The sequence below is a fragment of the Myxocyprinus asiaticus genome, chromosome 16 (genome assembly GCF_019703515.2).
Source record: "Myxocyprinus asiaticus isolate MX2 ecotype Aquarium Trade chromosome 16, UBuf_Myxa_2, whole genome shotgun sequence".
NCBI classification, from domain to species: Eukaryota; Metazoa; Chordata; class Actinopteri; order Cypriniformes; family Catostomidae; genus Myxocyprinus; species Myxocyprinus asiaticus.
This window is the reverse complement of record NC_059359.1, coordinates 31,324,083-31,351,033: the sequence shown is the minus strand read 5'-3', so window position 1 is coordinate 31,351,033 and position 26,951 is coordinate 31,324,083. Positions and strand designations below refer to the sequence as shown.

The following is a 26,951-nucleotide window of genomic DNA, read 5'->3' as shown; positions in this document are numbered from 1 at the left end:
TTGTGCCCGGGTCGGTAAAAACATACCTCTCCGGTATTCATTTTTTCCATAAATTAATTTATGGTCACCCATTCCCAGGAATAATCAATCCTCAAATCTCCCTCCAAATCAGAGTCATTCAAAAAGCTCTGCCCGCCCACCCAGATGCTAGACAGCCCTTAACACTCGAAATTGTAGGCAAATGCCTGTCCACCGTGCATGCAGGGTACCACTCTCCTAACACAGCCATAAACCTTGATGCTATGTTCATTCTAGCTTTTTTCGGGTTTTTGAGATGCTCAGAAATTACAGTCACGTCAATATCCCCTTTTTCTCCCAATTTGGAATGCCCAGTTCCCACTACTTAGTAGATCCTCGTGGTGGCATGGTTACTCACCTCAATCCAGGTGGCAGAGGACAAGTCTCAGTTGCCTCCACTTCTGAGACAGTCAATCCGTGCATCTTATCACGTGGCTCGCTGTGCATGACACCGCAGAGACTCACAGCATGTGGAGGCTCATGCTACTCTCCGCGATCCATGCACAACATACCACGCACCCCTTTGAGAGTGAGAACCCCTTATCATGACCACAAGGAGGTTACCCCATGTGACTTTACCCTCCCTAGCAACCGGGCCAATTTGGTTGCTTAGGAGACCTGGCTGGAGTCACTCAACATGCCCTGGATTCAAATTCACGACTCCAGAGGTGGTAGTCAGTGTCAGTACTCACTGAGCTACCCAGGCCCGCTCTTTTTTTAATCTTTAAATAAATCTTGAGAAGAGCATGCTGTGGATTTAACTGTGCAAGTCCTCATTCTCAAATGAAATATGTATGCCATCAGTGTTGTAGACACATTATGAGCAGTTCCATTCACAAGTGTTATCAGGTGTGTAATCGCTATCAAATGACGCATTTTTCATGTGACTGTAATAATTGTGTGCCTCAATTCTGATTCACAGTTCCGTTTTTAATAAGATTACTGTGTAATTTAGTTTCAAAAATAGTGAGACCAAAATATTTTGCAATGTACTCTTCATTCATTAAAAATCTCATAAACTGAATGTACAGTTTATAAGGCTTAAAGGGATAGTTCACCCAAAAATGAAAATTATGTCATTGTTTACCCACCTTCATGCCATCCCAGATGTGTATGACTTTCTTTCTTCTGCAGAACACAAACAAAGATTTTTAGAAGAATATTTCATTCTTTCATAAGGATGTGAAAGTGAAAGTGGAGATTGAAAGTAAAAAAGTACTTAAATATTTATCTGTTTCTCACCCACACCTATAATATCACTTCTGAACATATGGATTTAACCACTGGAGTCTTATGGATAACTTTTACACTGCTGTTATGTGCTTAATAGACCATCAAAATTTTGGTAGGCCTACCCAATCACTTGTATGGACCTACAGAGCTGAAATATTCTTCTAAACATCTTTGTTTCTGTTAAGCAGAAGAAAGAAAGTCATTCACATCTGGGATGGCATGAGGGTGAGGAAATAATTTTCCCTTAAGAATAATATGCATTACGTTTATGAGACTATTTTGCCAAAAACCATGCTGTTCACAGCAGTGTCCTATTCATTCCCATGGGTAGTTCTGCAAAGCTTGTCAATGTGAGCAAAGGTAACCAAGGGGAGCTTAGTGAAGGGTCATTTGAATACTTTGGGATGTTGAAGGCTGCATTTAAAGTACTGTACATAATGTATTTTTCAAACTAAATTGTTAAATGTCTGTACTACTCCAGCTACAAGTAGAAATTAGCAGTGCGATACTGTGGATATTGTTGATATTGCTTATGTTCCTCAATTTAAAAGTCACTTTGGATAAAAGCTTTTGCTAAATGACTAAATGTAAATGTAAATACCATACTAAAAACATAGGCCCTTGAAAGTACTAAGCTTTTTTAGGAATCATTACCCAAAGCTCAATGAATATTCTTTTTTATAGATTTTCGCATTGCACACAGCCATTGTGCCAGCACATGACTCCTAATTGCTTGCATTTTCCTTAATGTGGTTTCAAGTCTTTTTATCCACCCTGTTTTAAATGTTTTATGAGTTGTTTTCAAATTCACGCTTCATTTAATTTCAGGCGTGGTAGTTTTTTTTTTTATCCTGAAAAAATTACAGCACCTCTTTTCTCTGTCAAAATTTTCTCATTGAAAAAACAGAACTTGTTAGTTTCTTGTTGCAGTTGAAGAATGGACTACAGAATCTTTGTCTTCTTTGTTACCTATGTTCTCCTCTTTATTGGGAGAAAGTGGAGGAAGAGCATGGCCTTCTGGGTTGGAGACGGTACAGCTTGTGGAAGCTATGGCCAGACGGGCTGCTCTCTGCCTGTGTGGCCTATGCAAAGCTAAAACTAATCAAACACAAAGTTCCAGAGTTCCATCTGGCTCTCATCAAAGCACACCATTCATCTGAACAAACTTCAAGCGGCAGGAACAAATTAATTAAAAAGGTGCAGAGCTTCCATGCACGCTGTGAACTTCTGATGCAAATGCACACACAAATAGACACACATGCACATTTAAAATGCACTTGCAAACAAAATCTCACACATAACAGGTTAATTCTCTCGCCGCCCCACCCCGTAAATCCCTTACAGTTTTGGTTTTCACCTCTTCTCAAAGATCTCATCATTACCTGCATTTTTCCCTAATGTTTTCCACCTGCTTGTGTTTTTCCGCATTCTCTGAACTATCACCCGCTCCGTGTTTGGATCATCTGAGAGGATAAAAGCAGAGAAGCCTGTCGGGCCATAAAGTGGTATGTTACGAGCCCACACTCATGTTAGGGAGGCTTTCACTGTAATTACTCATGCTTTCTCTCTATAAATGTAGAACAAAGGAGGTAGATGAATAAAAACAGAAGAAATCTATGGTATGTCCTCATTTAGATAACTAGTAAATGTGTGTGTGTGTGTGTGTGTGCACGTGCGTGCATGCGTGCGTGTGTCTGCTTCCCTGCAGCCCCTTCGGTGAAAGTGAGGAATCAAAATTGTACTCCTCACACTTTTATTGCTGGTATAATCATTATCATTGCCAGACGGAGGCGTTCACACTGCAGCTTCAGAGGAGACATGACCCTGATTCATAAAAGAAAATCATAAAAGCTGATTCATGTTGTCATCTTTAAATTTCCTCCCTTTATGGTTTATGAGTGCCACTGAGGTGTCATGAGATGTGTTATAACCAGCAATGATGGCTTTGATTTTTTCCATAATGTTTGAACTCCCTCACACACTTTCACTCCTAGGCTGATTTCACACTTAGCTGTGACATGTGACTTAGACCCGGCCGTGGTTTGCTAGTTTGTACCTGAGTTCAGAAAAACAAACCAAGCTCTTCATGCAGTATGGGGATGATTGTTGACATTTACAATATTGCCAAAGCTTATAGAGTACTTTTAGTACCTAAATATTGAGTAATAAATAAGGTGAAGTAAATAAAGAAATTAAGAGGAAAATAAGTGCAAGGCACATGGTAGAAATAATAATAAATAAAATGGAATACAAAATGAATTAATTAGATAAAATATAAATATACTAAGTATACTATTCAGTAGTGAATTACTGTCAGAGCATAGTAAAGTGGCCAGGCGGGTCAAGATTGAGTGGTAATACAGAGCAGATGTAATCTCTGATTAGTCTCTCAAAACATTTGCTGATGAAGGGGGTCAGAGCAACAGGACGCCAGTCATTTAAACAAGTTATTTTTGATTGTTTTGGAACAGGCACAATGGTGGATGTTTTAAAGCATGTGGGGACTACAGACAAAGAGAGGGAAAGGTTGAAAATGTCCGTAAAAACACCAGCCAGCTGGTTCGCGCACACTCTGATGACGCGGCCCGGAATGCCGTCTGGACCCGCGGCTTTGCGGATATTCACCCGTCGGAAGGATCGGGTTACATCCGCTACAGAGACGGAGAGTGAACTAACCTCTGTAGCTTCGGCCGTGAGAGCTCTCTCCGCGAGGGCGGTGTTAGTTCCCTCGAAACGAGCATAAAAAGTATTTAGCTCATCCGGTAGAGAGGCAGCGGTGTTCATGGCGGAGTTTTTATTCCCTTTAAAGTCTGTGATGATGTTAATTCCCTGCCACATGCTTCTAGAGTTGGTGGTGTTAAACTTTCCTTCAATCTTGCTCCTGTACTGGCGTTTTGCTGTTTTGATAGTTTTTCGGAGGGCATAACTGGCTTGTTTATGCTCCTCCGCATTCCCGGAATTAAAAGCGGAGGTCCGCACATTAAGTGCCGCACGAACATCGCTATTGATCCACGGCTTCTGATTCGGATAGATTCGTACAGTTCTGGTCGGAATCACTTCCTCTACGCACGTTCTGATGAAACACATTACGCTATCAGCTTAAAGCTCGATGTCGTCATCAGAGGCGGACCGGAACATCTCCCAGTCCGTGCGATCAAAACAGTCTTGTAGCGTAGAGTCTGATTGGTCCGACCAGCACTGGATCGTTCTGAGGGTGGGTGCTTCCTGTTTCAATTTCTGCCTGTAAGCAGGCAGAAGCAGAATGGAAGAGTGGTCCGATTTGCCAAATGGTGGGCGGGGGAGGGATTTGTAGCCATCCCAGAATGGAGAGTAGCAATGGTCCAAAACCCGGTCCCCTCGTGTGTTGAAACTAATGTGCTGGTGATATTTTGGTGCGACTGATTTTAAACTGGCTTTATTAAAGTCCCCGGTCACAATGAACGCGGCCTCAAGGTGCGCGGTTTCCTGCTCACTTATACTCCCATACAGTTCCTTGAGTGCCCGGTCTGTGTCGGCTTGTGGGGGAATGTACACAGCAGTGATAATGACCGCTGTGAATTCCCTCGGTAGCCAGAATGGTCGACACAGAAGCATAAGAAATTCCAGATCAGGAGAACAGAAAGACTTGATGGAATGTACGTTCCTCTGATCACACCAGGATTTGTTGATCATAAAACATACACCACCTCCTCTAGTTTTACCTGAGAGGTCTTTCGCTCTGTCCGCTCGGAGCATGGAGAACCCCGCGGGTTCAATGGCTGAGTCTGGAATCTCCGCAGACATCCAAGTTTCCGTAAGGCAGATAATGCAGCAGTCCCTCGTCTCTCGTTGGAAAGAGATCCGCGCTTTCAGCTCGCAGAGCTTGTTATCCAGAGACTGAACATTTGCCAGTAGAATAGTGGGTAGCAGGGGTCGATTTGCGCGGCGTCTTACTCTGATGAGAACGCCGGCTCTGTTTCCCCTTTTCCTCCTGCATTTCCGCGGCCGTGCTGCCCAGACAAAGGGCTCCGCTTGCGTGTTTGTAAACAGCGGGTCGGCATTGAGGAATGTGAAGTCTGGTTTTCGGTGTGAGATCGCTGAACCAATGTCCAAAAGTGTTTGTCTGTCGTAGACAATAAGGCAGACAACATCCAAGACAAAAAACATAAGAATTGTAAACAAAACAAACAAACCATTGCTATGTTGTGTCGGAGCTCGCAACGCAGCAGCCATACTCGGCGCCATCTTGAGTCCAGTTGTCCTATGAAAACATACTCATAGTTGCAGGTTGTGTGTAAAGTAGAGAGGATTAGTACCAGGTCCCCTGCTGTGTGAGCCCTCTTTGTGTGACACAATGGTGTTATGACTGTGTGCCTTTAAGGAATATTCCGATTTATTTACAACTTAATGTCTATGGATAGTATCAGTGGCATGCTGTTGATTTAGCTGGTGGCAGCCCCCATGTGGCGACCTGCTCCATGTTTCCTGTTCATATTGGCAAACTGAGGAACAAGTCAAAATATTGTCTGTGGTAATCAGCAAGCCACAGATGCTGTCTATTGACATTAAGAAGTTGAAAACTAGACTTTACTGAAGAAAATGTGAGTGTCTCTTGCCTGTGCAATACTCGCCAGCACAGTGCTACAGTGGTTGCCTGGCATTGTTTTGTTGTTGTGTTCTGAGTGGATTTTAGCACATTGCTGTGCAGTTGCTAGGGTGTTCTGGGTGGTTGCTTTCCTTCAATGTAAATCTATGGGCGTATTTTCATCCACCAGGTGAAAAAATTCTGATCGCTAGAAGAGTATTGGCACATCTTAACAAGCCGAATGATTTCAGATATCAATTATGTCCATTGCACAAACTGTGCAGGACAATATGAAGTTTATACCTAGGGTTTGGGGTTTGATCAAATCACTAACCCTAAATATGGGCAGTAGTGATTTTGAAATTATACAACACACTCTCACAGAAAAATCATAATGATTCGTACAACTTTTCTAAATTCGGTTAATTCGTATGATATCGTACAACTTTCACTACAGCCAGTGACGTTGCTGGACATCGTTTCCAGCTAATACCTGACAATTACTTGTTTACACACTCTGCTGATCAGTTAGGTTTAGATAAGGGGTTTGGGTAAGGGCATAATATTAATAAGCATCCTTGACACCTCGCGCGCGAAACTCACGCTTACTTTTGTATTACACATCCGGGCATTTGCACATGATGAATTCATATGAATTCATCCAAACGAAATTGTACAAAATCTTACGAAATAGCCAACTCGTAAAAAATGTACGAATTTTCATGAGATTGGATTGAATTATAACACAGTACACTGGAAAAAAAAAAATGCTTTTAATTTACATGATTTAATCATGTACATTGGTTCAACTTGAATTATTTAAGTTACATTTTTTTTCTCTTGGTTTAGTTAATTCTTTGTCAGAAAACATAATTTGTTCATGTAATTTCAACATAATGGAATTAAGTTATTTTTAAATGACCCAATTAAGTAGCCTCAAAGTGTTTTTATATGTCACTAACATGATTTATTTCTTCAGTTTTACATAATATTTTTGTTTCACATTACTGATTTATGTTATAAAGTTATGTTAGTTAGCAAAATTTTAGCTAACAACAGCATACATTAACATGCTAAGTAGTATTTGCTACTTGAGTAAAGCAACAAACAGCATTGTGAATATGTACCCATCCTCAACCTAAGCAAAAGCTCCACTCTTCACCACAGTGGTAACCCAGCGTATCAGAATTGGTTCTAAATTCCAAAATAACAACATTAAAAACTATTAAGTCTCCCCCTTTTCTTATCTTGCTCAAAATGCATGAAATAACACATCATTTCAACATTTTACTCTCTGCATCAAGTCCCATGCAAAGCATGATGGGAACTACAAATCCCCTGCCCAAATTCCCTTGCCCATGTTATTGAACAAAAATTATTGGTTCACATTAACCCTACATAATAAAATCTAGTAGAGTGCACATTTTAGATAAATACATTAATCGAAAGCAAAGTTAACAAGTTTAGAAGAGAAACACAATTTTTTTGTGTAGATCACAAATAATATGATTTAGTAAATCAGACAACCAGCGTTTTTCAGTGTATATTTATTTAGTAAAGTATGTTATACATGTAGTATGCAATATACAGTATATGCATGTCAGATAGAAATTAAATGTGTCTCTTCCCTCCCTTTCTCTGTGTGTTTCTGTCTAACTCTCTCTGACTGGCCCCTTTGTCTCCATTATTATTATTTTTCATCCTGACCGTGATGAGAAAGACAGGACAGTACTGTGGGCACTTATCCCTGCCAGCTGGTATGGAACTAATCAGAGCTGAAATATTTCTCATTAAAGGAGGGCCTCACTCTCCCTGTGCTGTGTGTGTGTCTGTGTATGTAAGAGTGTGTGTATGTGTGTATCATTCTACAGATACGCATGGCTTTGTGACAGACAGGAATAACTCTGTGACAGGTTTATTAGGGAGAATGTGTGTAAGGATGAATTTGAAGGTCTGGGCCCCCATACAGTGGGGTTCAAAAGTCTTTAAGGGCTTTTCACACTGCGCTTAACCCTGGGTTGTCTTTTTAAACCCACTTTTAACTCTGGGTAAAGCAGAGTTTCACACTTGTAACTATGAAGGGGGTTAGCATTGCTTTTAACACGGGTTATGAAACCCTGCTCCAGAGCATTGTTAGCGCAGCATTTATAAAATCCTTAAAGGGATAGTTCACACAAATATTAAAATTCTCTCATCATTTACTCACCCTTATGCCATTCAGATATCTTTCTTCAGCAGAACACTAACAAAGATTTTTAGAAGAATATCTCCGCGCCGTAGGTCCTTATAATGCAAGTGAATGGTGATCAGATATTTGTTGCTCCATAAATCACATAAAGAAAACATAAAAGTAATCCATAAGACTCCAGTGGTTAAATCTATATCTTCAGAAGTGATATGAAAGGTGTGGGTGAGACGGATAAAAATGAATGACCTTTTTTTACTCTAAATCTCCACTTTCACTTTTACATCTGAAAGCTACATGTAGTTAGAGCTCTGCAACCCAGTTTTTCAAGTAGGACTTCGGGTTTGGGTCGGTTTCGGGTTTGTAATTAATAAAAAAATAAACAGGCCCAATGAACTTGTTTCGCGCACATGCTCTCACAGACACGTACAAACAGATGAGTTAGGGGCCGTTCACATCTAACGTGCTTTTGCTTGCATCTGCTCTGTTTTGCCATTGTTTTCCTTCGTAAACACATGCTAGACGAATGTCTTTGTTTGTTGCATCGCTTCTTGCTTTTTCTTCAGCGTCTCGCACAGGACCGGCACATTTTTAGACACCGTACCGCATGTCAAGACACCTGCGCTCTGTTTTATTTGCTGTGCTGCCTCTAGATTGTTTTTAGTGCAGGTGTCACAAAGATTAAACGTTCTGAACAAGTTCAGGCAGCAAAGAGGTGACTGTTTCATTGTTTAACATTATTGCAGAGGGTTCTGCACCAAGGCAATGTTTTTCCCCCTCTGCTATTTTTTAAGATAATATAAAGACAGTGAGCGATTTTGTGTTCGGGTCGGGCTTAAAATCTGATGGTATCGTTCAGGCCGGGTAGGGTCTCGGGTACGAGTCGTGTTCGGGTTTAATTTTAAGGCCCATGCAGACCTCTACATGTGGTGCCTGTTTTGGTTTTACATCTAAAAGTGAAAGTGATAGTGGATATTTGGATTAAAAGACTAAAGGAAAATGTATTCCAGGTAGGCTATATATAAAATAAATATTTGAATGATTTCACTAATCAAATAAGCACATTTTTAATTTAATGTTTAACTCAAATTGTTATGCTGAGAATGTAATTTGGTGAAATGATACTAAATAAGTCAAATGCAAAAATGAAGCATTTTCACCAGTGTACTCCTAAAGCCCTCTGTATAGAAAGATCACGCAAAGCACAGTAGCAAGTTTACTGAGCCTGTCACTCACCACAAAGATTACACACACACATTCCCTCAGTCATAAAATTACTGCGAGTAAACTCTCAAGTCAGGAAAAAGGAGGATTGATTGCATGATATGAAATATGTGCCGTGATCATGGTTTCCTATGTCCCTGGAGAACCTCAGTGTGTTTGTCACAATCATTACCACATAAAGCACATTCAACAAACTCATCCAGAAACCACAGAGGAACTGGAGTTTAGCTGAATCACTGAATGTCTGATTGCGGACAGCTGAAGCTCTATAAATCCGCTGTGCCAAGTGGAAGCACAAGGGTGTGTGAGAACTGATCCCATCCTCACCCTCCTCTTCATCAGCCTTCACCCTCCAGTGATCAGAGAGCTCCGCTGCCACCCTGCCAGTTCACAGGTTCAAGGCAGGACAGAGGCCAGGGTTCAGTACAGGGAACAGTAATGTGGTGTAGGGGACAAGTTCATGTGAGGAATGCTGAGTAACAAGAGACAATGAAAAAATCTTGCATCAGTGGGATGGGGTGAGATTTCCTGCACCACTTTTTAGTGGGATGTACAGCGTCACAGAATAGCCAAATGTTGCCAATAGACATGAAAATGCTTGTGCTAGTGAAATCCAGGTTGGTGAGTCAGAGGTTGAATTAAATATATATATATATATATATATATATATATATATATATATATATATATATATATATATATATATATATATATAAATAGAGAGAGAGAGAGAGAGAGAGAGAGAGAGAGAGAGAGAGAGAGAGAGAGAGAGAGAAGCTGACTCCAGACCAAGTGGCTACAGAACATTCTAGGAGAATAAGAAAATGATTCATTAAAAAAAAAAAAAGAAAAGAAAATGAGTGAATTCCCTGAACAAAAGTTGCAGTCCTGGAAGAATGAGGCCTTTAGCTGTGCTGTTTTTAAGGTTCCAGACAGCAGGAGATGGAAGAGCTTTGCAGTCCAAGGTTGCCTAATGAGAATGTGCTTTTATTGTTATTTGTGTTTATTCTGAGAAAGATTTTATTAGAGATTTTTTTCATATGTGAGGAAGAGAGCAAATTACCACCAGATGCTATTTGGTTCTAAAGGTACAGAAGTTTGTCAGCAATGTCTTATAGTCTTTCAGTAAATCTACTCTTGAAGAGGTGTCATGTTAATGAAGAGATAAAGGGATAGTTCATCCAAAAATTACAATTCTCTCATTATTTTCTCACACTCATGCCATCCCAGACGTGTATGACTTTCTTTTATCTGGACACAAACAAAGATTTTTAGCTCTGTAGGTCCTCACAATGCAAGTGAATTGGTGCCAAACATGTTATGCTCCAAAATGCATAGGCTATAAAGGCAGCATAAAATAATTTATATCTTCAGAAGCGATATGAGAGGTGTGGGTGAGCGATCAATATGCAAGTCATTTTTTACTATAAATTATCCTCTCTGCCCAGTAGGTGGCGATATGCACAAAGAATGTGAATTGCCAAAAACAAAAGAAAGTGAAAGTAGAGATTTATAGTAAAAAAGGACTAAAATATTAATCTGTTTTTCACCCACACTTATCATATCGCTTCTGAAGATATGGATTTAATCACACGAGTCATTTGGATTACTTTTATGCTGCCTTTATATGCTTTGTATAAGTTCTGGCCACCATTCACTTGCATTGTGAGGACCTAGAGAGCTGAGATATTTTTCTAAAAATATTCGTTTGTGTTCAGCAGAAGAAAGAATGTCATACACATCTGGAATGGCATGAGGGGGAGTGAATGATGAGAGAATTTAAATTTGTTGGTGAACTATCCCTTTAAAATATACACAGATGAGCCAAAACATTGTGATCACGTGCCTAATATGCTGTTGGTCCTCCATGTGCCACCAAAACGGCGCCAACCCACTGAGGCATGGACTCTACAAGACCCCTGATGGTGTCAGCACATCCCACAGATGCTCAATTGGATTGAGATCTGGGGAATTTGGAGGCCAGGGCAATACCTTGAACTCTTCATTATGTTCCTCAAACATTCCCAAACAATGTGTGCAGTGTGGCAGGGCGCATTATCCTGCTGAAAGAGGCCACTGACATCAGGGAGTACCATTACCATGAAGGGGTGTACCTGGTCTGCAACTATGTTTAGGTAGGTGGCACGTGTCAAACTGATGTCCACATGAATGGCCGGTCCCAGGGTTTCCCATCAGAACATGCATTCAACACATTGACTAGGAGAACTGATTGTTCACTTACCTTATAATCTTCCCAGACCTTGACAAGTGGCCTTGTTAGGAGATGATCAATGTTTTTTGCTTCACCTGTGAGTGGTTGTAATGTTTTGGCTCATCAGTGTAGATGTCTTAAAGGTATAGCAGCAAAAAAAGCCTGTTTTATTTTAAGGGTCTGATAGAGTGTGAGAAATAGAAATGTAAAACTAAATGATAACCATTTTCGGTGCAAGAAACTTTAACTTGATTATAAGCCGACTGTGGCAGATCTCACTGCCTTCCCTATCAAGGAGGAAGCGGGAGCCGGCTAGACAGATCACATAGACTTTATTTACATACAGTTCATGTAGACACAACATACACAGTGCGCTCTGGCACACACACTCCGGCAGACACATACACAGCTCCGTGTGACGCTCACTCTGTTGACTTTTCAGCCCAACGCAGATTGCACACGATAAGCAAGCTGTGTGCAACTCTCCTTCTCTCTTGCACTGGCGTCCCCGGCTCCTCTTTATCTCTCTCCCTCTGATTGGTAACTCAGTGCCAGGCATCCACCCTGACGGCCCGTCATCAGACATTCAGAATTATTTTCATACAATGATAATAGTCTTTTCAAGTTTATTTTGACTTGCTTGTCTTGAATGTTCTTTACAGGTCGTTTACGTTTTATATTTTTTTTGTTCTTTCAAATCGGGGTCTGAGTCTTCCAGGTGTGCCAGAGGGCTTTTTTCTCTGGAGGTGGCTTTGATTTACACTTGAGTAAAGCCAGATTAAAGTCCTGACACATTGGTTGAAAAGTACGATGGCTGCATTTGGTTCATGCAGTTCTTCTCTTTGCTCAGCATGATTTGTTAAGCCCCACAAAAGAAGCATATGCCTGAAGTAAATCACTTTGCTGCGGTCCTGTCAAAGCCAACATGAAGCCATGTCGTTACTATATATGAAAACAAGCCCTGGAAATATGTGATGGCCAGTCATAAAGCCGAACCGGATAAAATCATCTTTATAGAGCACATAAACACAGGCTTCAGAAAATATACTTTAAATGCTGTTTATAAAGAGGGTGGGCATATGGTGCTTCTGTAGTACTTTGCTTGGTAGCTTTACTCTACTTAAATAGTCCTCTCTCTCTGTGTGTTTTAATTTCTCTTAACATTATTAATGTGATAACTAAAGAAATAATGAAAATATTGAAATTGTAAATGAGCACATTGAATGCAGTTTTAATCACTTGCTAACTGCTTTAAGGGTTTCCAGAAGGATCCTTGTCAAACAAATTATTTGCAGTTTCATTTTTTCCTTTAGAAAGAAATTTGCAGAACAAGATCAGCACAACTTAAAGCTAAAATTATGTCTCCTTTCCCAAATTAATGTGGATAGACAAGTAAGCTATCTGTAAGTCGATTTCAACAAGAAGTGTTAACACAGTGGTTCTATCAAAACATTGCTCTGTTTGTTTGAGCATCCTGACCAGCCCGACAAAGCAACATTTGCTCAACCAATGGCATGACTTTGGGGCGCGACTGTCTTTTTATCTGTCTGATGTGAGAGGGAGTAGTGTTTGGGGAACCTGTTTACAAATTTTTTTTTTTTTTTTTTTTTTAATCACACAAGGTCAGACATATGCAAACACACACTCAGCAGTAGCAATAGGCAGGAATAAATTGGGCTCTCAGGCTGCCAATATTGAGGTCGGAATGTTAATGAGAGTTCTCTTTGGGGACATGTTCAGAGAGAGAGAGCACAGCACATTGTGAGGTTTGACCTGTGGTTGCAATATACAGTTCCTCAGAGTCATCGATTAAGAGATAATCCTCAAGAACAGAGAGAGAGAGAGAGAGAGAGATTGTATGGCAATATTGTATGTAAACACAATCATGCTAATAAAGTACTGAATTGGGGGGGGGCAATACTCATTTTTTCATATAATGTAGGTGCTGAGTTAGAGGCTGCTATCTGGTTTGCCTGTAGCAACTGCACTAATGCTCACTGGCAGGCCGAACCCTACTCAACCCTGCCACATACTGGCAGACTGAAGAACTTCAGTTTAAATATAAACACTGTGAGTGAAGCACAGCTCCTTACCTCCTTAATCCTTACCTTGACTTAGACTCTAACAATTTCTTAAGTCTCTAAGTTTTAGAGTAAAAGTGCACTTTTAAGAAATCGTCCGAGAAAACATCCAGTCTTCCATCACTGTTAGTTTGTCATTGCTCATCATTAAATTATTCCAAAATATAATTTCACACAGCTAAGTATTTAAGCTGTAGTTAGAGTTGTCACGATACCATAATCATATATTATGATACTATACCAGCTAAGGTAGCACGATACCAAGTAGTATCACGATACCACACGATAGTGTGTTAATTCTTAACACAGATTGTCATAGCAAAAGTGGTTCTTAGAAATTCCACTTGTTGCTCCGTAAGTGGTGAAAATAACTGATGGATGAATTGGGAGAAGGGTCAAGTGGACTAACTTGTTACCTAATACATTCTTAGTTTGATGTGAAAAAAAAAATTCTTCGCCGCATCAAAACAGCCAGTTCAAACAGCACGGCTTTAAACTTTTATTCCATTATTTCTGTCATTATTTGATTGTTGGTAACATAAAAATAAGAATATTGTAATGTTGAAAAGACTGTTTTGAGCAGCTGTTTCAATATTACAACCGCTTCAGCTGCTCTCTACTGGTAAATAGCAGCACGAATGCGGATTACACACACACCGGTTTGATCGCACGCCTCAGGGACGTGATCTAATCATAAGTGCAAACGTGCAAAGTTACCGCCACCAAGCATTTGTAATTGGAAAAAAACATTAAACAAGTGCAACGTTAGATTTTTCAGAGAAACGTTAAATCTGTAAATGTTGAGATAAAGCATTTAGGTTAAATTAACTGCCACAAACTGGTGTGTATTCTGCAGAAGCAGTGGGATGTGTCCGAAGGTGTTTAATAACGTTTCTGGTGTTTCCCCTTTTGATTTGAAATCTCTGTCGAGATTCACAGCAGATGGGTTTTCCCGGTCTCATCAGGCAAAACCCCAAAAAATTCTAAATCTCGTGTGAATTGTGTTTTTTAAAAAGCTTCTCACTCTTCAAAGTTTTACTTAAATCCATATTATCCGTTAGATGACACGACCGCCAAATTAACACGCTGGGATTCAGGTGTGTGTATTTGAAGCATGGGAAAACCATTGAAAAATAAACAATACCATCTAAGGGGCAAATTCTAAACTGCATTTTGCACTCTTAAAGGGTACTGTGTGAAGGGGACGCCACTTGAAAAGACTATATTTTTAATGTTATTGCAGACTTAGGTCTGATTCAAATGAAAGTTTTAGCGAAAATAATATTTACTACCACACATACAACATAACTTACGGTACTACTGTATTAACAGTACTACCGTTTAAAAAATACTGTGGCACTGCCAGTATTTTAAAGCTGTAGTATCACGGTACTAATATAGCACCGGTCTACCGTGCAACCCTAGTACTTGTTATCAATCACCAAACAAAATGAAAAAAAAAAAATGGGGGGTGTCTTAAATAGTGGGAATGCTAAGGAAACTAGTACATGTGCTCCCATTGACTGTGTCAGAAACCAACTGCTGCCCAGGCTGTCAATGACTTCACATGCTGAAACTAACCGTGATGGATGCTGCACATAAGAGTGGAATCTTAAAGGATTGCAAAGTCAAACTATACAGTATCTCACTCACATATGTTTTCTCTGTTTTCTCCTGCAGAAAAGCTCTACAACTCAACGGGACGTGAGTTACGAAGAGCGCTGTTCTCTCTCAAGCAAATCTTTCAGGTTAGTTGCCACACTTTGACTTAAATTTAACACATAGGCAGCACCTGCTAATGTCTTTTTCATCAGCAGCACATATGTGTGTGTCTGTGTGAATGTGTTTGCATGCATGTTTCAGCTGAATGAGTACGCTGGAATTTCACTCACTGTGCAGAAATTGCCAGATTCTAAAGCTGGAGTCTTCATCATTGATTGATTTTAAAGCTGTGCTGGAAGCTATGTTTTTTTCCGCTAGAGGAACCGTGTGTGACCACTGCTGTGTGTGTGTGTGTGTGTGTATGTGTGTAAGAGAGAGAGAGAGAGAGAGAGAGAGAGAGAGAGAGAGAGAGAGAGGGTGAGGGAATTAAATATCTTTCCACCAAAGTTTCAGCATTGTTTAATGCTAAAAGCACCTGAAACGTTCAGATCTGTCAACAACTGTAATTTAAAACTGCCAGAGGTTATGCATTCAGTACATAAACATACACAAACACTCTAGACAAACAAATACAAACATACATACTGGCTATGTGAAAACATGCACATGCACATGTTTGTTTTTCTGTCATGATCACTTTCCATTGACTTCTTTTGTATGTATATCTAGCGTGTATGTTTAGCTAGATATTGATATAGTGCAAATTATGTTTTTAAATTCATACCAGCACTGCTGTTGTGTTAACTACACAAACATTTAAGCCGTAAACTTTAGACAATGGAGACGGTCGGAACGCTGATTTAAAAAAAAAATTCACACCTCAAGGTGGTAGCGTGGTGATGCGGTCTTTACTGCTTCCCTTAGGATGAGTATGAACTTTTAATAATTCAACAATCGGAGTCCACTTATACTGAGGTTATCACATGTAGGACCCTATGATTTCTGCTATGTGAAAAACACGGACGGAAAGACAGAATCCAGTCATAAAAACGGCCTAAGCTATAAAACGCAGAATGTCACAGAATTTGGCAAATTTGGCGAAAAATGTATGTTTGAATGCACAATTAATTAAATTAAAATTGCAATATATCCTAGTGTGATTATTAAACCACAAAAGGCTGTGATGTAATTAAATAAATATATAATCTGCATGTGCTGTGTTCTTCAAAATGACTGTGTTAAGCCGGCTGCTCACAGTGAAAACACTTCACCACGATCATCGCACACACTCTGTGTGTGTGTGTGTGTGTGTGTGTGTGTGTGTGTGTGTAGTAGAAGATGGAGAGCAGAGCTCTGAAGTGCATACAGCACATACGGGCTCTATTTATCTAATTAAATCAGAGCTTTTGGGGTTTAATTGTCACAGTGGGTCATGTAGCGAACTTCTTATCCAGAGGTGAGAAACTACCATCAAAAACACACATAATCGGCAAAATAAAAGCTGTATTTTAAATGGACACGTGAAATGAAGAAGAAAAAAAATATTACTACTGTATAGTAATGTAATGTTTACTATAAAATAATAATAATAATAATTTATTAAAGCAATATCTCACATTTGTGATGTTCTGTTGTGCAACACTTTATTTGACCAAAAAGAAAAAAAAAATCCAGTGTTTGTTTTTTGTAAAAGTACTTCATTTGAAAAAAATAAAATAATGCAATGTTATGTAATTAAAATAATTATATTTTCATTTAATGAAAGTTTTAATTCTTTGATTAGACACCATTTTGGTAATACAATTTAAGTTAAATTTCGAATACAGAATAAAAAAAAACAATAACCACAACATTATTCCCCACACATTTACTCGGCTGTAAATTACCAAGCGCATGATTGTTAATAATGTGCTGCTATTAATGCCATTCAAATGCCGCCATACAGTATATTATGTTTTATTCTCAGAGAAATCTAACACAATTTAATGAGGTTTATGCTTAAAAAGAAGAAATAACTATTTACCAATGAGGTAAGTACAATAAACATTTAAAAGAAGTGAAAAGTGTATACCCCATTGGCAAATTGTTTTTCCTTGTCTATCTTATATCATTTTGCTTTTCAAGTAAATGTATATTGTTTTCAGGGTGTTTAGATATTTTTACTGTAAAACAAGACAAAAATACTGAGTATGAAAAAACAATGTTTTAGCAGTGTGATTTAAGGTTTTACTGTCCTTGTGTGGACCAAATGATGGTTAAAACCTGACCCACACACATGTATACAGAGCCAGGCCTTGGACAGAATTCCAGTTTACCCATTCCAGTTATTGAAATCCTTTTAATCTCCCTGAATTTTCATCTAAGTTATACAGTATGAATCACTTGAGAACTTTATGTATGAGCAGTCATTTGATTGATTGCTGAACTCTGTCATGAGTTGCATTCTCAATGCTGTCGTGCATTTTTAGTATATTTTTCATATGCAGTAAAATGCATTTATGCAGACATGGGCATACCCATTACCATACATTATTACAGATTACGTGTGCCAAATTCCAGAAGCCCAACACCCATAATCATTTTAAGATCAGGCAATTGGGTGTGTCAATAAGAATCTCATAGCAGGGGAAATGTTGGACATAAGTGACTGCTTGAGCCCAGTTCACTTCCACTCATGACACACTGACACACTGTATGGAGGAAGGATGCATGCTGGAAAAAGTGTGCCCAGATTAGGCCTGTTTGAATTGTGTCTTCAGTAAATCAAGTAGAGACACCTACAGCTCCTCACACCTCTTCTACAGTGTGTTTAATGAGCTCTTTACGGTCAGGGATCAGCTCTTAGCAACCTGAATTTACTGAGGCCCAAACATAAAGGGTTTCCATGGGCAGGAAGTCAAGTGGATATGAAACTGTGAGTTAGTGCTCAGTGAGGGACATCTGGACAATCACTAATCAAGTTTGAAGGGATAGATCAACCAATAATGAAAATTATTTCATCATTTACTCACCTTCATGTTGTTCCCAGTGCATATGACTTTGTTTCTTCCATGGAATACAAAGGAAGATGTTGAATGACAGCCTCATTCACCATTCACTTTCATTGCATCTTGTTTCCTTACGAAGGCATATTTTGGGTTTGGAACAAAATGAGGGTGAGTAAATAATGACAGAATTTTTGGGTGAACTATCCCTTTAACAGTCAACATGAAATCAAACTGGACCCTATTTACTTTTTTAATGCATGTTTCTGGTCTTATAGTGAACGATTCATTACAGCATGTTATTCCAAATACATTCTTTTGTCTGTAATTGTTAATCAAAATGTAACTTTATAAAAGAAAAGTCAGCATGGGCTGAGTCTACTATAGCTATAAAACCATTTAGGCATTGTTTTAGAAACCTCACTTTCCATTCTGGCTACATTCCGGTATGTCTGCACTTACATTGTAATCAAATTAATTCCTGATGGATAAAATTCACCCTGTTTTTTTTTTTTTTTTTTTTTTTTAAATTAAATATCCTGTCACACTTGGAAATATGTCACATTACACTTGACTTTAATAAAATAATAATATATAGTAGAAAATAATAATACATTTTAATAAAATTACATTGATTAACTTTAAACTAACCAACACAAAATAAGTATTGTTTTAAAGCTTAGAAGCTGTACTTTACAATGCATGTAGGCATTATGACCAGAACTGAACAAGTGCTTTGAAATTTCCAGACAAATCAGAATTGTTCTGTTTTGATAATTTATTAATAATTTTGCAATGTTCATTTTATTGTAATTGGTAAAAACATCAAACTGAATGAATAGCCATGTGTCATATGTTGTTGGAAAGCTCTCAAAGAGTAGAATGCAACCAGCCTATTTGTTAGACAAAATAATAATATATACATGTCAATATTTACAAATAATAGCTACATGTCTTTGAAATACATGTTACATATAAACAGGTATTGCTTATGAGCGCAATGTGCACACAGCACATAATGTGCTATCTTGCAAAAAACACATTAGCTTTCCTGGATCAGGTGACTTCATTGGAAATTATGTAGTACGTTGTCCAGCCTCATGGAACGCTAAACCAATCATATTAGGATTCCGATCGCTGCAACCAGAGGTGGAAGTCATCCAAATATGGGCAGAGTGGATCATTCGCTCTAATTACATATGGCCACCAGTACATGACTCAGTGATGGCTCAAATGACACAGAATGGAACTAAATGAGATCTCGTTACTTATTCCTGTGTGCTTTGGAGAGAGAGCATACCTTTAGTCATTGTTGTATTTGCATGTGTAATTAGTTCTTTTGTACAATTATTATGTTTTATTTGTTTGGAGACGTTTTTAGACACTAGGATAAATTATATTTGTAATGCTAGAACTTTTGATTGCTTTATCAACTCAGTAACAGGTGACATGATTGGGAACAAAACAAAAATAGTTTTTCAGAGCTACCTTATTTACACCCTGAGATATAAAATGTCACATCAGAAAAGTAAGAAAAAAAGTAATTTTTGGCTCAAGTTTTTTTGTGTGATTTTTTTTTTTTTTTTTTTTTTTTAGCTGCTTCTTAGGCTGAGGGTCTCATAATTGATCATAATCTATATCATTTAAAAAAAAAAAGAAAATTTGAAAAGTATTCTTTAAAGTGATAAACTATCAACCCTCTTTGGGCTTTTTTTTTTTGTTTTTGTTTTGTTAGAGTTATAAGCCTTTATTTTGGGCATGCCACTGAAACAGGATATCTTTAAAAACACCTTCAGAGCTTATAGGGTTAATAATAATTTTCTTTAAATGACTAAAATCTCTAATAAACCTTTCACTTATTTGAACAACACACTGAGCTACTAGTATAAAATGTATTTTTTTTTTTAATTTATTTGTTTTTACCAGAAGTAGAAAGCTACTTACTCAAATCAATAAAACAAACATTGACAGTGTGTTTCTGTACAGGAGATGCAACATGTTTTTTGTCTGTATAGATGCTGTGTATCTTCTGGGTTTGTCCGGTATGCTGGTGAAGTGTTACGTGTTTCAGCTGTCTGTGTTTCTCCTGCAGGATGATAAAGATCTGGTGCATGAGTTTGTGATTGCTGAGGGACTCATGTGTCTTATTAAAGTGGGAGCTGAGGCTGACCAAAACTACCAGAACTACATCCTTAGAGGTACAGCTCTACTACAATTGACAAAAAACTTTACATATTATGTTACACCATAAAACACATTCTAAAATAACCAAGCATAGATAACTCTAAAATAACAGCACTATAGCACTATGCATTGCTATTATGACTACAATACACTATAACATGTGATACGCATGTTCAACGTCTATGGTCTATAAAATAGCAGGGGGTCCATGGTATTTAAAAAAATACTTTTTGTGTATTTTAGATTTTATTTCTAATTGACTTATGATCTGTTTAAGCATTATTGAAGGTAATAATGCTTGTTAATGCTTTAATGTTATTAATGAAAATTATTATATTAATTATTATAAGTAAGAGAAAATTATATAGCTATTTTATATTGGGTATCCCTGGGTTTGCTAGGTGGGGGTTGTGGGGTTAGTAAAGTTTGAACATCCCTAGGTTGTCATTTACCTCATTCATTAAATCTACCAAACCTACTGAATATTTCAGAGCATTTTGACCCCTATATATTTTATTATGACTATTCTTCATCTTAGTCACATTATGCATTTATATGGTAACTACCATAAAATTATATGATAACATACCATGCCAACCAAAGCCACATTGCAAGGAATGCACAATGTACGCAAAAGCACAATAAATTTTAAGCTTAGGCACACAACTTTTTCTACCCAGCAGCATTAATTGGCAATAAAGCATCAAAATGTCTTCTTTTCCTTTCGAGGGAGGGGCAGCAGGGGGGTTGTTGAAATTCATTTTGCGATCTGCAACATCCTGCCAGGCTGTTTTATTTGATGCTTAAGCATGTGAGCCCTGCCCTCTCGCAGCGGACTGTGAAATGTGGGTGACCTCTCAGGCAGGGTCTCCAGTCCCCATAAGACCTCGCAACCGGCCTGCAACTTCTTCCCCAGGCAGAGGAAGCTCTTAGCAGCCTACTAACATGCCTGACCTTTCACTTCATATGCATAGGGAGAATAAATTAGCCAGCGTTAACGCAGGAACAAGCCATTTGTGAATAGCAATTATTGGGGTCAGTGAACCGCATTCATGATGGTGCATTTCTCAGTCTGGTTTGTTTGTGTATGTGTACATGAGTGGCTAAGGTGCATATGGGCATTTGAAATGTATTTGTGTGAGTTTAATTGTATGTTTATGCTTGAGAGCATCAGCTTTCCTCCACAAACAGGTTGTTTGTGCTTGTGTATGGGGGCGTCCATTTGTGTATACAAACATGTATGCAAATACACAAAGGCAGAACATTATATTAGAATTGTGTGACACTGTATTTATGCATTTTTACATATGTAACTGCTTAAGTACATTTACATTTACACATACACATACTCACTTAGTAGACATTACACATCTACTAAGGTAGATGCTTTTTTACCAAAGCGATTAAAAACGTCATACAATGGGGTCCAAAAGTCTGAGACCACATTGCAAATCTGAGATTTGATATTCTAATTATTATTATTCATACTTGGAAAAAAAGCAAAAATTTAGGATTTTGAAAAATCTTTAAAGAAAGAAAAGTTATAATAGAAAATGGTCTGTTTCATATCATACACTATTTTAAGATCACTAATCAAATGTAACAAATTTGTGATGTTGACTTTGTTAACTATGTACAAAAGGTCAGATTTCCTTGCTTTTTAAATTGAAGCACACAAGATGCTCTTTGGAACATTTTTAAATCATGCTTGGATAACATGGATCATCAGGTTTTACACAAACTTGTGGAGTCCATGCCATTTCGGGTGCATGCTGTCATTGAATTCATTGTTCATGTGTGGTTTTACAGTACATGTGAACAAGCGCGGTGAGATTTCTTTACTGAGCCTGCTTGTTTATAGTCAAAGCTACTGGGTTAACTGGGTCTGGGTTCTCGGGGACAGAGGGCAGGCACCTAAATCCACGTGTTGATACTTACCAGCAGTCTGTATGACTGATGGTCTGTCCACAATGACAGCTACTTTCTGTTTCTGGAGCACAAAAGTAAAGCTGCACATTACTCCCCATAGAATAATATTTCAGCTATCCCAAGATGGAAATAGATTTTGTGGAATAACATTAGAAAGGCCAACTAGTACAACAGTTATGCTGTATGGTTCTATTACACTCAACCTTGCTTCTCAATTTAATTTACGTAAATTAAAATAAATAATGGATTGACACATTATCATATTAGCTGCGTCCCACATACTGCTGCATTATTCTACATCTACATCATCACTAAGTGGTTTGAGTAGTGTGTTCACTTTAAAAATGCAGCGATTATGTATTTCTTCAACCAAAATAACAAAGTGTAGAATATTGGAAACTGTCAGGCCCCAATTCTAGCTTGATAAAACAATTGTACTTGATGCTGAATGTGGCAACTACTAAAACGTCCGTGAAGACAGCACCTTGCAAATATGAGTTAAAAGCTTTACCATCCCCCCACGCTGTCAATGTGAACATTATTTAAGATTTACATTTTCGACTGAGGTTGGCTAATGTGCTAAAGCTAGTGGCAACACATCACGTGCGTTTGAAACGTCACTTCCGTCAGCAGAAAAACAGCGAATGCTTCTGGCCAGTAAAAAAAAAACCCATTACATTTAAGACCCTACTACACTTTGAAAATTCATACACAAGGTGGCCGAGTAAACAGTGTATAGTGCGTAGTTTAAGATACAACTATTGAGATGCATTGTTTTGGTTTAAAATCTTGTGCATGTTTTTTTTGTTTGTTTTTTTGTTTTTTTTGCTAAAAAATCTAGACTTTTTGTTAATAGGCTTTTACACTGAGAAAGCAGCTCTGTCACTGTATTCGTGGAGCAGTACTGTGGCTTTGAGGATGTGGTTCAAGTGTATTATAGAGTGAGGTAGGTAGAAACATAAGTGCTAAGTAGACTGACAGTACAGATCCGGTATTTCAAAGTCTGAGTCTGACTGAATGTGGTTTATTTCTTTTTAGACACAGTAACTTGTAGTATGTGCTGAACTTCCGTGTCTACATTTAACGTTCTAGTTTCCACACCCAGATGATTCATTCAGAGATGATGTTAGACATGCTTTTATAGCCTCTCAGTAAGTCCCAGCACACCTTTGGGTAACAAGATGCCATAATTATCTCAAACTGAGCCTGTGTGGTACTACCTAACCATCATTCTGTTTCCCTACCAGGGGTAGCAGTCAGTGTTGTAGTTGAGACTAGCTTATTCGAGTCCAAGTCTAGGCCGAGACCAGTGGAGGTTGAGTCCGAGTCAAGAACAAGACCAGTAGAGCCGTGCCTGCCGGCAGGTCTTCCCCGCCTTTTGGGGCCCTGGGAGAGACGTGGGGAGGGAAGTGGGAGAGGGAAAGATCAAGGTGGAGTGACAGAGAGAGAGAGAGGAGAGAGAGAGAAAAACTTGCTCGCCGGCTCCCGGACGCGGTATCGCCCGGTCCAGCTCGCTCCTCCCCAAGTGGATGGCAGCGAGTCCTCCAGCCCCTGGTGGATGGAACCGCTCCTCCCCTTCTCGGCAGATGGCCGAGGCTGCTCCCCTGGCAGATGGGAGTGGCGAGGACTGCGCGACAGCACTTCCCTCCACCTTCCCAGGTTTCAGCACCACTGTAACAGTCTAAGGACGGGCAAGGAGGTGGTGGGAACCGGCTGAACAATAAACATAAACTTTAATGATATAAATGAACTTAAAACAACATAAAACATAAGGACACAGATACATGCAACACGGCCACGTGCATCTCTCTCTCTTGAACCGGTGTCTCCAGCTGCCCCTTATTTCGCTCTCTCCCACTGAACAGCTGATTCAGCGCCGGCCACGCCCTCCTCCTTGTCACATTAAAGTTTAAATTATTTAAACTATTGACTCTATGCTCATATATAAAATTTACCTACTATATTATTTGTTTAAAGGGGTCATTACATACTCTTTTATTACCTTCGCTGAGGTCCACTTATAAGCAAAGTTTTTTTGCACCAAAACAGTCATAATTTAGTAATATATAATATAATATGTCTCTGGCCCTCTGTCTGAAACACTCTGTTTTAAGCTCTCTAGCCCTTTAAGACTTCAATGTAAATGCCCACTGTTATGATTAGCTAACATCGTGCAGCCCCTCCAATACAGCCATATTTGAAACTCAATTGGAAGAAAATGAACAAGCTCCAGAACATTATAAAACTAAATTTCAGGGTTTACACATAATGTTCACCCAGTACATTGCATAGATTAAACTTTTTACTCAAGCACATCAGCACCATAAACTATCAAGCAGTCATAACATTTATAATATTTGTGAATGAAACTGGTTACTTACTGTTTTGCAGTCGGGTCCTATAGTGTTTTAACTGCCCCATCCTTCAATAACAGTGCCTTTGCAAAGCTTGAATCATATTGTGACTGGTTTACAAGTAATCCACGCTGATATGAGCCGAAATCACATACAATCCATGATGAAATTTCTGAACATGGCTTACATCGCCGGAAACGCATCAAAATGACCAAAGACGTCCATCTACTGCATGTTTACAAAAGACTAACAATTGAAAATAGCACAGATGGGTGCAAAAATGGTACAGGATGCCTTCAAAACAGCAAGATACAGCGCAGCTGAATGAAACAGAATGGGGGTCTCCTTTTTAGAGTTATAACTTGACATTGTGTCTTTTAAAAGTTGCGTGAAATGCTTGATAATGTCAAAGCCGTCAGTCTAGTGCATGTTTATGTAGAAAGACATTTAAATCCAGATAGGCACATGAAGGTGTCCTGTGTAGATCCCCTTTGGTGTAGATGAATACACTGGATAGATGTTGTAGATGTAGGTGGTGTAGATGAATGCATGTAGATGGTGTAGATAAATACATCTACACACCAAACAGCGATAAGCAGCACGATGGTGAAAGATGTCCATTTAGAACATTTACATAGAAAAACAAGTAAAAAACAGTATGGATGGACGCAAAAATGCGTTTGGTGTGAACGGCCCCTTATTCAAATGACACAGCACCAGTTGAAGTTTGTCAAAGTTACCTCTCAAAAAAGTAGCCTTTTTTTTTATTTATTTTTTTTAATGATTGTAGGTAAATATCCACTGCATCCAGCGATCGGTTTGATCTCAGTTTTCCTGAGTGAGAAACCACCTCAAATGATTCAGTGTGATAGCAGTCCAAAGGAATCGGATTTAGTAGCGAATCAATTCAGACCTTTTTGCTAACCTGTTTGGCCAATTCACTGAAAAGAACCTACTGAAAAGAATAAATCATTCATGAATTGGGCATCACTAGTTATGATTCTACACAGCCAATAGAAATATAGGACACATGTCATAATTGCTGATATTTTCAGTCAGAAAAATATTTGCAAGATAAGTTGAAGCGTTCATGGTATATTTTTTGAAGGGACTCGACTGATCTCAGGGTAAAGTCTGAGTCCACATTTGTTCGAGTCCAAATGCCCCAGAGTCCATCACAAGACCAAGACCATAAAAATATGGTCTCGAGTACTACAACACTGGTAGCAGCGATTCCTAACTGTTCCAGGGGTACTTGGAAAGATTTAGATTTTTCTTTGTTAAAGCTATTGAAAAGTATAATTACATCCAGTATTATATGAGTAATAATTAACCAGTTTCTTGTTTGGTGTCAGTAAATAGGCGCTTGAGCCTTACTGATGGGGCTGCGGGGGTACACAGGACAAAAATGGTTGGGAAATACTGACCTTAAGGTTTGTCATTCATCGTTTTTATTTACAACTAAATCAGTTTCAATATAAAACACACAGCTGAAATAGAGTATGAGTATTACAATGGTAATTTAGCTGCATTCTCCTATTTTGACCTTATTTCAGTGTGTTTACTTGCAATCAGCGCTTGTGCCCTAGTTATAGGTTTGAACCCACATTGACACAAACAAAGGAGTTGAACTGAACAGCAAATGCCAAACTTTCATCTGAGACAAAAGAGAGAGATAGAGATGAAAATGATGATGATGACAAGCTGTTTTGCTGGCCGATGCCTAAATGATAGCACCACACAAAACAAATCCACACACTTATTTGCACTATAGCTTTCCATTGATTTTTTTTTTTTGTCTCTGTTTCTGGTGTTTAGTGTGAGTGTGTGTTTGTTTGTTTGGAAAGAGTTGCTCCGGCTGTGGGAAAGAGCTGCTGTTGAAGGCTCTCTCTGGAACATGGCTGTAAACTGGCTCACTGCTGACCTAGATTCTCACAGCTAGCAGAAGAAACATGTTGTGTTGATCTTTTCCTTCCAATGTTCTTTTGGTGAGCATGCACACATGCACTCTTTCAAAGCCACAAATTACCTTTATACCAGGGGCGTTTACATAGAGGAAGCAGAGCAATCAGTGCCTCTTTAAAAAGAGAAAATAATAAACGTGCAAAAATAAATCAAAACAAATTTTACAAAATATGTGATCAAATAGTGTATAAACCACAATTTTTTCCTTAGTGACCCTGTCCAACAGCGACCAGCAGATAAAGCTGCCCTATAAAGACAAAATGCTGTTGACATTTCATCAAAATTGAATTATGACTATTACTATTACTATAACTTGATCTGTCCTGTGACAGCATCTCTTCTGCCTCCCTTGATCTCATTGCATTCTCATTGAGATCCTAAAGCATGCCTTGTATGTGAGTGAGGTAATTGCGAAA

At 38.7% G+C, this 26,951-nt stretch overlaps 1 protein-coding gene across 1 annotated transcript in view; it reads left to right on the top strand.

Moving 5' to 3' along the window:
- Window positions 1–26,951, top strand: part of fhod3b (formin homology 2 domain containing 3b) — a 276,595-nt gene that overhangs the window by 143,426 nt on the left and 106,218 nt on the right. The window contains exons 4-5 of the mRNA XM_051721466.1: window positions 15,198–15,265; window positions 20,196–20,301. Of these exons, the coding sequence (XP_051577426.1) occupies window positions 15,198–15,265; window positions 20,196–20,301 (174 nt within the window). The remainder of the gene's footprint in view (window positions 1–15,197; window positions 15,266–20,195; window positions 20,302–26,951) is intronic.